This window comes from Anas acuta, chromosome Z (genome assembly GCF_963932015.1).
Source record: "Anas acuta chromosome Z, bAnaAcu1.1, whole genome shotgun sequence".
Classification (NCBI taxonomy): domain Eukaryota; kingdom Metazoa; phylum Chordata; class Aves; order Anseriformes; family Anatidae; genus Anas; species Anas acuta.
In genome coordinates, this window is record NC_089017.1 from 48,236,768 (window position 1) to 48,250,602 (window position 13,835).

General features: G+C 36.8%; 1 protein-coding gene across 4 annotated transcripts in view; it reads right to left on the reverse strand.

Annotated features, from left to right (window-relative positions):
• The window catches only part of HOOK3 (hook microtubule tethering protein 3), an 87,047-nt gene that overhangs the window by 36,032 nt on the left and 37,180 nt on the right, over nt 1–13,835 (reverse strand). For all 4 annotated transcript variants that reach the window (XM_068667316.1, XM_068667314.1, XM_068667315.1 and 1 more), the window contains exons 6-10: nt 12,980–13,047; nt 5,695–5,757; nt 4,554–4,637; nt 3,137–3,300; nt 2,401–2,541 (exon numbers count right to left, since the gene is read on the reverse strand). In XM_068667316.1, the coding sequence (XP_068523417.1) occupies nt 2,401–2,541; nt 3,137–3,300; nt 4,554–4,637; nt 5,695–5,757; nt 12,980–13,047 (520 nt within the window). The remainder of the gene's footprint in view (nt 1–2,400; nt 2,542–3,136; nt 3,301–4,553; nt 4,638–5,694; nt 5,758–12,979; nt 13,048–13,835) is intronic.

Sequence of the window (13,835 nt, forward strand, 5' to 3'; positions counted from 1 at the left end):
TTGCATTCTCCCAGCTATAAAAAAGTACAGCAACCGTATCCCTCGGAAGACCTTTTCATATTCCACTTTTTGTTCCCTCCATATTTACTGCAATACATGAGGCTCCATGGCCTCATTACAAGGGCATGTAGTGACATGACAAGGAGTAATGATTCTACACTGATAAGCAGGAAATTCTTTACTGTGAGAGAGGTGAGGCCCTGGCACAGGCTGCCCAGAGAAGCTGTGGATGCCCCATCCCTGGAGGTGCTCAAGGCCAGGCTGGATGGGGCTTTGGGCAACCTGGTCTGGTGGGAGGTGTCCCTGCACATGGTGTGGGGGGTGGAATTATATGACCTTTAAGGTCCCCTCCAACCCAAACCATTTTATGATTCTGTGATTAGTAGAAATAATGGAGTCTCAGTCCCTCCACTATCTGGTACAGATAAATACAGAAATCCTGGTGTTCCAGAACACAGAGGACGGACACTCCAGGATACCAACTGAGGCACAGCATTGCACATACTGCATCCTGTTCACGTGAACAGCAAGGGATCTGAGAAGTTTATGGTCCAAGCCACCCTCACTTAACTAGAAAATATAAACAAAGCCAGTAGCAGGCATTTGGAGAATCTGTATTACGTGTAACCAGACTACAAATATACAAACTCCCTGATGATTGTAGACACTCATGTTGTGGCATAGGTGAGTGGAAAGTACTCAAGATACCGCTGAGTGACTTATTACAGTCATCAGATAGCATAATACTGCTAAGCTATCTAATCAGTAAATGTTAGGCATGTAATTAGTAACTAATTTACTTAAGCAGAATTGAGTAGTGGTCTGTGCACTCATCTGGAGGATCTGAAAAGGACTGTGACATTGAAGTGGCATTCACAATATGCTCCTTCTGGCAGACCAACATCAGCAAAAAAAAAAAAAAGTGCTTAGTGTTACTTCACCTTGTGAGTCACACTAAGTAACACTGGGGAGCTGTAAGACCAGTACTACTGGGACCACTAACATGGGGTTTAAGTCAGGAGTATGTGCTGGATAGAAAGATGGAAGGCAAAAGCTTATGAAATTAGGATATAATAACCTGCATTGAATTACTCAATAGGTGGGGGAAAAACTGTACTGAACATATGGCAATTTGATCAGGGTTTGAGAGAGAGAAAAATAAAAGTCATATAAAGTAAAGAGCAAGTCAGGATTATGATGGTTCCTTTGAATTTGCTTGATGGCTATGGTAGACATGATAAGAGACAAACAAGCTAAAATTTATTTGTTAGAAGCTGAGAAATAAAATCTTTCAAAAAGCAGTATGACACAAAGCCAGCAATAAACAACAATAAGCACAGAGTAAATACCTAGAAAATAAAGTACAACCCCAATTCACCACTGAAGCTTACCAGCAATGGCAACAACTGCTACAAATTGACAGAACAGACCCAAAGTTATGACTACTATGTATGACAATGACGGGGACAGAAATACATGGCACGATCCAGAGTCCTGAACTCCTATCAAATGAACACCATACAACAAGCCCCTCTGATTTAAAGAATGACAAAGTTCACATAGTAGCACCCATAATGAACGACCTGGAACACTGTCTGGATGGCACTGTCCCTGCCCTCTCTCCTCCCTATTCCCAACTATTACAGTTTCCTCAGCTTCATTTTGGAACTCATTTACATACTCAATTTCCTATGAAATCTGGAAAAACCCCTGCTGGTGGTCAGTTTATGAGATCCTGGGGCAACCCAAATCTCCATAACCCCCAGCAAAGCACAGAGACTCTCTCTGATGCAAGGAATTACTCTTCGAACCCAAACTTCCCACACAGATCGTTTACAGAATTGTGCAGTATGTTGGGTTCATTCCTTACATTAACGACAGAGAAGGTAAAGATGAATGTCTTTAGTAGAAAGCTAGTGAATTAGAAAAGTCAGTATTAAAGGGAGTCATGTTAGAATTGGTAGAATAAAAGATACAGCTGAGTGGCAGACAAATAGTTCTGAATAATTCATGGCAGTAAGATACCACCATTGAAGGATTATGTTGTTGTTGTAAAAGAGGCTGTCCCACCTTACAAACCCCTACCATTGTCAGTCATTACAACTATGGGTGCTAAAAATTCAGTGGCAAAGACAGCTGTAACAGATGTTGTCCATATTATATGATGAACCAAAGCACAAGTCCAAACAATCCCATGAAAGGAAAAGGTCTGGTTTCCAAACAGGAATGGACACCCACATCATGAAGGTGATGAAGAGCATAGAATAGTCTACACTCAAAGACCAGTACATAACTTGTTATGGCCATTAGATGGTATAAATTTGCTAAATTTGCTAATATTTACTGATTAGGCATATAATAAGTAATTAATTTATTTAAGCAGAATTTTGTGGTGTGTACCTGAGTACATCTATCTCATCCTTCAGAGACTGAGCCTCTTCTGCTAATGTAGTAAGCTCTTCTGTCTGTTGTCTCAATTCAGCAATCTCCTTTTCTAGTTCTTCACAGCGTATTCTGTAGTCATCTTTGGCAGCTTCTAATCTGTAGAAATGAAACAGATTTCTCAGCTTGAGAAACAGTTACCTTTCTTCACCATCATCCTCTCTAAGAATGCTAGAAACAGACTTCTTATGCAAGAAAGGAAAACAGCAGCCCAGTGTGCAGCACTGCAGACACTCCCAAATGCTTTGATTATTGAAAAATATAGAAGCAGATCAAGTTTTGTGATGCCTTCTATTTGATGTCAGTGTTTCTACATGGAACATCCCAATGTTGTGATGTTTTAATGGAAAGATAACCTAACTCTCTTCTGTTATAATAATCCAAAAAAGTCAATGTTCATGCAGAAATTTCCACCTTTTTTCTTTTTTCAGGGAGTACGGAGTCTGAACATGATGTCTTTATCCTAGGATTTTTTTCAGCTGTTTACGTTCAATAATATTAACTTGATTATCAGATGAAACGTTGTGGAGCTCTCAATGAGGTGGTTTTTATTTATTTGTCTTTAAAGCCTGTCCAGCACATTCATTTAGTTCCTAAGTCATTCATTTAGTTACCTGGATTTCAACTAGCAAACACATAGTCATGTCTGCTACCAGCTACAAACAAACCATCTACCCACATGCAACTCTTCTACCTGAATGTTTCCTCTTGGAGTTGTTCTAGCTGTGTCTGCAGCTGCAAGTGCCTACGACCTGCAGGGCTGTTGGGATCTTCGATAGAATCAGATTGATTCAAACGTTCCATCAAAATCTGGTTCTCGGCAAGCAAGCTGCTCTTCTCCTCCTGAAGGGCCGCAACCTGTTTTAAGAGATACAGGAACTGGAATAATAGAGCCATCCAGCTCTATACAGCAATTTTCTTGTGTGCATAATACAGTAGAAACAACTCATAAATGGAAATGCACAGGTTTCAATAATCACATTTCACAAAGGACAAACTGTAACTTTAATAGGTATTCAATTGCTATGTGATGTAACAACATATGGCAACATTAGGGGTAGAATTTACCACTCATAAAATGTAATTTTAACTGTACTTCTCAGAAGCATCTAGGCAAAAAGTCTTAGCTATCACAGAAAATGAGTTCAGTATATTGATGTCTGCGTACTTTCCAAACAAGTAAAATTAGCACTTCATATTAAAGCTTTTAAAATTGACTTCCAAATGAAACAATGCCTATCAGTTCCATAGAATATCCAAGTCTGGATATCCAAGCGATGGCTGTGCCCTTCTGATTTTATTTATTTTTTCATCCAGAAGTCAACTGTAAGCAGATCTGAAACAGGAACAAAATCCCAAGATGGCTCAGTTTCCAACAGTTTTGTGAAAACAAGCACTGGTGAAGAGAGAACCAGAAGTGCTCCAAACAGCAGCTGAAGCATGAGTTCATATATTAGTAAGCTGCATAGGAGCTATTATTAAATATGCAAGAGGAGGAGGAGAGCAAGAGAAGAAATATGAAGATCTCAACAGAAGGAAATGCTTCATTAAGAGCTTGTATTATCAAATAAAATCCACCATGAAACACAAATCAAGGCAAACAACTTCATTAATTCTAACAGTTAGTGAACAGCTTGGCAAAAAGCTGAATTATAGCACCAAGAATTTTCACTGACAATGCCTGCTTAGGCTCCCTCATTACCCTCTTCATGTCTTCCAGATTACATATGCTCAATTTTACAGTAAGGCTCAGTTTAAACCCATAAAGAGCTGGTAGACAAAAGTAACTTTTGACTGGGTTGAAACTAATTGTTACAGCTGCACTACTCCTAGGAGTTCTCTAGCTCAAGCATCGAGCCACACAGCTCAGTTCCTTCCTATCTGAATAAAAGTTTTGTTAGAATGAATCATCTTAGTTACGGTAACATTGCATCAAAATGAGAGAACAAACTTCACTCTGCTAGTGCAAGGAAAGCAAAAGAATTACCGTGCAATTTTCTTCTCCAATGTACAAATTAGATTTCCATACTATATGTCTTGTCTTCAGCTACCTAAAAATTCTTAAGTCTCTTCCTCAGTAATTACTAACAGATACAATATAGGAAACCTACCTGCATATCTAACTCGTGACATCTTTGGGCAATTTCTTCTTTTGTTGCCAGTGCTTCGTTTAATTCTTCTGTAGTTTTCTTCAGCTACCATAAACAACAAATATTTTTAGTTTAATCACTCTCTGTAAAGCAGGTAGAAAAATTCTGAACTACATGACTGCACAACTATTACTACATTTAGGATATATACTAAATTTTTTTTTGAAAGTGAGGCAATTCTGCTCTTAAAAAGAAACAAAGAAGCAGATATGAGCAGTGTTTAATTTGTGTGACAGAAGTAAACATATTTAAAAGTATTTGGTCTTACATAAAAGCATTAGAATTACCACATTTATTCTACGAACAGACTTTAAAAATCCTGAAGACTTGGGTCTGAAGACCTTGTCAATTCTGCACACACTGGAAAAAATTGTCAATACCACTTTTCTTTACAGATGCGAAGAGTGGGTAATTTCGGTTTTGAATCTACTTTTTAAATACACAAAGGATTGGAAGGTGGAATACAGGGAATGGACAATTAGGGTAAAATCTCTCTAGTCACTTGAAACTGCATGACAGGATTACAGTTAACATGGTGATGGAGAGCCCTACCCCCTTCTGGAAAAAAAAGACATTGAATCTTTTAAGTAGTGGGAAATATTCAGGTAATCCCCATAAAGGGTTTTATGTTCAAAAATGTATACCTTCCGCATTTTTATATGAATGCTGTAAAGTTAACTCTCTTACAAGTTGTAACAGTACTCAGGACTGCTTTAAGAATTTTGAACCAAATCTATACATTGTTTTAGCCAATTTTAGAAGTGGGAGATGGCAAAAAAAAAAAGTTTTGATGAATATTACAAACATTCTTATTCTTCTTTCTCATTACCCAGAAATTTACACCAGTCTGCAGTTTTGCTATACTACGTCATATAGCTATTTTTTTTTCCAAAATGACTTTTTTTCTGTTAAATACCCAAAATGGGAAACCCAACTTAAAGCAAAATGACTTAAAATACTGAAATTTATTTTTCTGTTCCTTATGTGAATTTCCCACAAAATCCTTTCATGACTACAAAAAAGACAGGCTTCTTAATAAAGCAAAATGATTGGGCACTGATATACTATAATTGAAGGAAGAGAAACATCTAGTCTTAGATACCTGCCGATCAAGGTCAATGTAAGCATCATTTCCAACAGAGACGGGAGACTCTTTACTCATCAACTGCAATTAGATTACAGTGGATTAGAAAAAGCAAAGATTTACTTTTATATTAAAACCTAAGCTTCAATGAAATACCAAATTGATCTGAACTTCTGCGAGCTTCATTCCGACAACAATGAAGTTTTCCACTTCATTTTTATATGACATTCAGAAAAAAATTACTGAAAGTAACCTTCAAAATTTATTACATTTAAAGCAATATAAATGAAATCTTACATCATCTCATTTTCTTCTGCAAAAGCACATCCTTATCTACAATAAAACCTGCAGTATATCGTGCAGAACATTTTACCAAAATGGCATTGAATGATGGAAGCTATCAGCATTTGAAAGACTCGCCATAAATTGTTCTCTGCCAATAGTTTTCATTTTCTGATCATTTGGAAGTTTGTACCAATTTATTTATTTATTTGACAAAAGTTGGGGATATACCTATTTCAGTTAATTGTGCAAAACAATCAAACTTCATTTTCTGGAGTCACATGCAATTTGCAAAATAAATAAGTAAATAAATCTACAAATGTTATTCTTAAGAATAAATAATAAAATTCTTGGTATACTGAGTGATCAATGGTTGATAGCAATTTTAGTCTGGAAAACATTGTTTTTAGCTGTAACATAAGAAATCAGGTTAAAAAAATAAGAAATACTACATAGCTAACTCAAAAGGAGGCATTACAGAAACATAACTGTCATTTCTGTGATTCTACCCAAACATGAAATGTTTTTATCGTTTCTCCTATGGCACAACTCACAGAAGTTACAAACAAAAGGAGCTGAACCTAACCAAAATCACAAGATTTCTTCCTTCTCCCCCATCCCTTTCATCCCGTCCCTTCCCCCCATTTTCTCAAGGCCTCCTGTCCAGCCTGGCTGCTTTTGCCAGAGAGAAGGCTTCCTTTATTCCTTACAGAACCCAGTGCCTTTGGAACTGGTTCCATTGGCAAAGTTCTTCTGGTGTATAGCATAGGGCTTGCGTTTCCTCCACATCCTTTCTGTTTATACCACCATACACAAGAGCAAATCTCTGTTTGACATTTACACTACTCAAATATTTATACACTTACATTTCTCTCCCTTTCCCCATCTCCTTAGTTGGGATCTAGCTGTATACTATACGTTTAAACTCATCTATCTGTCATCAGAAGCCCTCCTCAGACCTTGACCATGTTTGTTGCTTACTGCTGAATTCTTTCCATTTTATCCGTATCTTTACAGTGACAAACTACCCTGAAATGAAGCTTTCCATGAAGCCCACATTCTCTGCAATAGTAATTAGAAAGTCTCTGGCCTCAGAGCTGCCTGAAAAATGAAATCACATGCCTTTTTCATTACCATATATAGTGGCTTTACAAATTTGTGTTGAATTCAAGGCCACATTTTTGAAGCTGTTTTGCCATCCAAAACAAGAATTTCCAATCCCTCTCTTCATAGTGTTGTTATGCCTGTTTTAATTGCTCCATTTCACTATCTATTGTTTAAATGCTTTTCCAGATGACTAATAGGGATGTGAAGACTAACCATGTGCTGAACTATTCACCCTGCTCCATACCCAACAACACAGCTCACAACCACGCTCCCTCCATGCTCCAGACACTGTGTCAGTACTACCCTTTAAGCCTTTTTAGTAGTTTCCAGCTGGCAAGTGCCAGGCTGCATGCAGCCTGTAAGGGACAGTAACATACCCATGACATTCAACATACCCCTTCTGGACACAATACAACTACCACTTCAGAAACCCAGCTTACAGCCCTGCTCCAGAGTTATGCGGGAGCAATACCAGAGGCTGTACAACCTACTAGTGGCCACTGTGATGTTGCTCCCTTCTGTAGATTACTGTAAAGGAAACAAGCTGAGGCCAATAAATACAATGCCTTAATTCTGCAGCATGTTTTGCCACTTCTCCAAGAACTTCCTCTACTTGAGAAGCCCTTGCATAAACATCCAGAAGAAAAAAAGGACAGAATCAAAGAATAGCTGAGGTTGGGAGGGACTTCTGGAGGTCATCTGGTCCAAACCCTCTGCTCAAGCAGGCTGCTCACAGCCACATCCAGATGTCTTTCCAAGGAGGGAGAATCAGGGGGAAAATTAGGGAGAATTAGGGATGACACTAACTACATTAGCTGACAGATTAGAGAAGAATTGGGTACTGGAGATACATGGTATGGGCGTAGCATGAATGTTAAACCAAATTTGTGAAGTGAATTCCTCCATGGAGTGCATCAGGAATCTGGGGCACAAAAATGTCATGGGAAGTACACATGAGGCCCTGAAGTCAAGAGCCATAGGAGACATGCAAACACAACAGGAGACTGAGCAAACACAACAACAGAAAGACAGGAAGCATTCTTGCAATATTACATGGTGGGTATTCTAAAGATGAAATCTAAGGAATTATGCAGCTGGATTGTGTCCAGACAAGAAATGGGAATGAGACCAACAGATTACTCACAAATAATATACAAATCTGACTTCTCATCGTTAGTTAACAATACACTCATATTAAGAAGTGGGTGGAAATGTGGAATGAAAAGGGAAAGTAAACAGGGATGAGGAAGGAGCTTTTCTACCTTTTCCCAACACATTTTCCCACACACAGGAGAGGACAAAAGTATATATAAGCAGATGTCCTGGCTATGTTCTACTTCTGGACTGCCTCTTCCTATTTTCTCCTCTCTTAAAAGCAAACATCTTACTATAAGCAGCACATCTTGTACAGCACCATTCTAACTACCAATACTAACTTCTACAAGATTTCTTGAAAAATTCAAGATGTGTTTTATTGAATGCTGTATTTTTACAATTTCATGCAGTTGCATACATGTATATGTCAACTCAGAATACATATTACACTTTGTCCATCTAAAGAAATACAAGATAACAGGTTTGCCTAATTTTTCCTGTTATCCACATTGTTTCTAGCCAATCACCAATCTCTGATGGTACAGAAGGTTAGTGCTCCTAAACGCTCATTTTAACAGTTAACTGCTTGATGGCATATTAACCATTTCTGGATTCTTTATTACTAATACACTGTTTTAATTTTAAAAGCAAACGTCCTTACTGTGTTCTGCCGTATCTCCTTTATTTTCATGCTCACATTCAGCCTAACTCCTGAAATCCTGTTGCTGTTTTACAGCTTCACATCCAGCCTTAAGTGTGGTATCAGACCACACAGTCTTATTACGTATGAGTCAGTGCCAATACTTTGAGTTTAGTGTGGAAACCATTTAATATTTTATTTGTTTCAAGTATTTGAACTGGCTGACCCAAGAGAACAAAATGCAGTGGAAAGTGGCCTTCTCATTCTCCCTCCACAGCTGCAAGCCTTGTTTTCTTGACAAGCAAACTACAGGTAGGAACAAAGGTCTTCAATTTTGCAGCTCCAGAACTGGCTTTCAGCTCTCACCTCATAATTTAGCTTAAATACACTATTTTCATCTGTTTTAATATTTACCTTTACTGAACAATGATATGAAGAGATTTTAAAGGTTATAAATGGGCAAATGAAAGAAGTGCCTGCAAAATCCAGCAATAAGCATTAGGCCTCTACAGTAAAAGAACAGTCTTCTGAAGCACTGTGCATGGTAAAAAAGCAAGCATCTAACATTTATTTCCCTGTTTTTTTTTTTCCGGTTTATTTTACCATGTTAGAATAAAGACAAAGTAGCACAAGCTCAAACAATCAAAATGTTACTTAGATTCAGAAGAGCTTATTCTATGGTAAAGAGCTAATTCTGGATTTTATATGGCACACTAACCTGGGCACCGTGACAATTTTTACAACTCTTAGTCTGGTTTTTATGAGAAGCAATTGTTATTTCCTATTCTGTTCATGTTACTCTTTTGTATCTATACAATTCCAAGCTCACAGCTTTGGCAAAATGTCTTAAAAAAATACTTGTAGAACTGATAGTTCATTGCTCGTGAAATCTGTACAATTCATGCTGTCATAGACACACAAATATTAGGGAAAATTAGAGTTTAACTATCACAAAATCCACAGACATGAATAACTTGAATTATGAATGCTTTTTTTCACCAACACCCAATTTACATGACTGTGCAGCAAGTGCAGCTATACCACTTAGTTGATAATGTTAGAAGTTGAAAATACTTGCCTTATCTGAAAAGCTTCTTCTGCAATTGCTAATATTGTACTAACTTAGTTAAAAGCCCATGAAACAATGTCATATTCCAGCTTCTATACTCAGGAGATTGTTTCCCTTTCTTGTTTATTTACTTTTTAAAGATAATAATACTATAAGATATAGTGTGTATTCTTTAATGGAGCATGACTTTCCCCTTCCTGCTAACAGACCCAATAACATATTTTTCTATCTATTCAAAATCCCGTTACCTTTGCACATTTAAAGGACAAAAGTTTCTGCTTTTTGGAAGCAACACTGTCATTATTAATCCAGATAGGCAGGGCTTTTTGCTATGCACCCATACAAGTTTTGACAATCTCTAGTACATTGCTGTAAAGAGCCTACTCTGACTTTCAACTTGACCTGCACAAAAAAGGGAAAACAGACTTGCTTTAGTCCAAAGGGAAGGCTTTGGAAATTCTCCTGTTATTTTCTGCAAAGATGTCAAGAAAAGTAAAATACAGAATAGCTGAAATAATTTCTGTATGGAAAGATTCTTTGCCTTCAGAAAAAAATCTGCCAATTATGAAATTAAAAATACATTTCATATTATATACAATATAACATACTAATTGCAGGTAACAATAAATTAAAATACACTACAAATGGAATATATGTGAATATGTTGCATAACACATAGCACATAATATATAATACTTTTTTGCCAATATTTTTGATAGATATATAATTCTTGCTCTTCCTCTACCTTGTACACTGTCTGCATTTAGAAACACACATCTGCAGATTGGAATCTAAGAAAATAAGTGGTGGTAATAAACCAAATCAATTTGACCTCACTGATAGAAGTGCCAGCAAAGCATTCTTAAATTCATAAAACCTTTCTAAAGTGCTAGCCACGTTTTATTATAAATGTTTTTATTTTAAACATAAGAAAGCAAAGTGCTGAAAAATCACAAGCAATTAAAAATTGAAATAAATTTACCAAATAAAATTTAAAACAAAATGCCCATTTTTCCATCTAAAAACAGCTTTTCATGAAAAAAAAAAAAAAAAAAAGGAAAAAGGCAGATGCTTCTTTTCAAAACTATTTTCATGACTAAGATGATCTACGAAAACCCATAAAGTATCAAGACACTTATATGTGCTTTGCTAAAACAAAAAAAAAATGAATTACATAATACATCGATAAAGCCTAGAGAGGTTTTTTTAAATACCTAATTTTGAAGAAAGTGTAACTGCATGTCAAGTGCTTTGAAATGTTTGGATTAGGTGACATATCAACTTTTCAAATATGCATATATAGCTACTTTCCTAAGCACTTTATTTTGGTATCTCCTACACACTGCTTAGTCCAAGTCCCTTGGATTCTGAGACCTGCTCCAAGTCCAAGAAATAGAGAAAATCCTTAAATAGAATGAAGTTTCACCCCTCCGAAGTCAAAGACTGCAGGTACAGCTCTGAAAGGTCTCCTCAAACCTAATCCTGTTTTTGAGGATACTTTCTGACCTCTTTGGTTAAGCACCTCAGGTTCTCCTTATTTGGGTCCAAATATCTTACATTTTTAGTCACAGTTTAGAAGGCAGCATTAAAATCACTCAGAATTGCACCAGTCCATGAATAGTAAGCCTTCTGATTCACTGAGTTTCAAAATGTGTTCCAGAACAGATACTCATTCTAACCCAGTTCTACTCTTATTCTCTGAGACAGGGCACAAACACCAAACAAGTTCAATGCCTACTCATCAAATGCCAAGACTTATAGGCTATTTCAGATCCAGCTATTTTATCCAATTAACATCCAGGAGATTTTTAACAGCAGGCTTTTCTAAAGAGAGGCTTTTCTAAAGACACTAAGGGATAAAGTGATGCTAAAAGCTAAGTTTAATGAGGTAAGAAAATCCACCAAAACGTTATCTCATAGCTTAAAAAAAAAGTTAAAGTAAAATATCTCAAATTTCAGTCAAATTGGTTCTTGCCTGCTCTTGGCAGCAGTGACTGAAAGATGATTTAGCATAAGGATTCTTTTAACACCCATTTCAAACACTCTGTCTGCAAAATTACATATATGAGTCCATACAGAGCCAGCAAGATCTAGAATTGCATGGATGCAGCATTGGTCAAAGTAATAATTGATGTCGGAATTCCGATAAGCTCTCAATGATAGCTCTTAGTGTATTTAGGCATTAAAGTGAAATTAGTTTTCAACGTGGAATGTAGTTTTTCTCATTCAGGCTCAGATGAAAGGTTATAACCAATGATTTCCTGCTTTCCTTACTTGCCTTCCAGACAGTAAAGACTGCATCTGTAAAGACTAATAGGCACGTCTCTTCTGGGCACTTTGGCCACATTAGAAGTCATTGAGCAGCTTCTTAGCAGTAGTAATCAACACACCGGTTTACTTTACTTCTCTGATGTGCCTATCTGTATTTTTGATGCAATTCAGCACTGCTGGATGACCATGACATCCTTCACTACATAAAGAAACTCTTCAGGCTAACCACCATAACCATTGCAGTCTCAGAAGCAAATCAAGTTTCCTACTACTGAACAGCACTTTTACAAAATACACAGCGGTATACTTCCCAACACATAAAATAGTATTTATCACAAATACCTTCACTACCTTATTCATAACACTACGACTGACAAAAGAATACTCTGCTATAAATTTCTCTTTCTTGTCCAGTAAAGAAAACACTAACTCCTTTAGTTCATGCAGTTCTATGATTACAAGGTACAAATTTTGATGAAATTCTATCATATCTGTAACTCATACAGAAGCAGTCTAGTGTACTTCAGGACACACAGGGTAGGAAAGGTATAGGAAAGGGAACCCAGTATCAAAAACATCTAGAAGTTTCAGTCTTCTAGATTTAAAGAAAAGTGGGACATTCAAGTGGAGTTCCACGACATAAAGCAAACTTTACTGCTTTGTGTCTCTAAGGAAAAATTAGATGATATTTTTCAATGCAAAATGGCAAAACCTATTCTACCCTTATTTTATTTACTTTTAACTGATTTTTCCAACTCAAAAACAAAAAAGGTATATGTTTGTGAAAACATATTCAGTGAAAAGCTGAACTTTTGCACACTGTGGGTACTCCAGCATACCTCCTGAATAGCTGTCATGACAACATGTTGAACCGACTCTTCCATCATCATTATGGTCTGAATGTACTCTGGAAAAAAACAAAAAAGAGGATTCTGGAATGTTACACACAAAACATGAGGTCAGAAGCTGTATCCTTCCCACAAACTGACTAGGTATCACAGATGACATAGAAATGCATAACTGCCAATTAAGTCCCACCTCAAAAAAATATACAAGACTTTATCACAAAATCTGATCAGATGTAAATCCAGGTGCACTGGAACACTGCAACAATGAAAAAAACTAAACGATTATCATCTTTTTTTTTCCTTCTTGCAACTCACTCTTTAAAGATACGCAAATTTCAGAATTTACATAAATTCCACCTACACTCTTTTTTTTTTTTTTTAAACTTTGTTACCAAACTATTCAGGCTACACAAGTACATAGTCCAAGGAGAGACTATCCTTTTCTGTGAATTTAAGATTAATGTCCTTTCTACAACATCCTCATTCCAAGTCATTTCCAAACCTGTTCTTAGTTTCCGTTTTAATTTTTACACTATATCACAACTAAATTCCCTCTACTTTATCCTCGCTCACCTGTAAGTCCACGTGAGCTACTCTGTAAGTATTTTTGCAAAAAGAGACAACGGTTAGAATGACAAACTCTGATGTTTAGACAAAGTGAGGGATTTATACTTTGCCCAGTATCGTATGGTGTCCAGTCAGAGATGATCACCTTTACATGCCACCTACATTCTTTGCCAAAGAGGAAGATGCTGGGGATCAGTCACCTCAAAGCGATTAATCATGTAATGCCAAATCTCATTCAAAACACGTAACTAGACTGCTCAGATAATTTGATTATTTATGC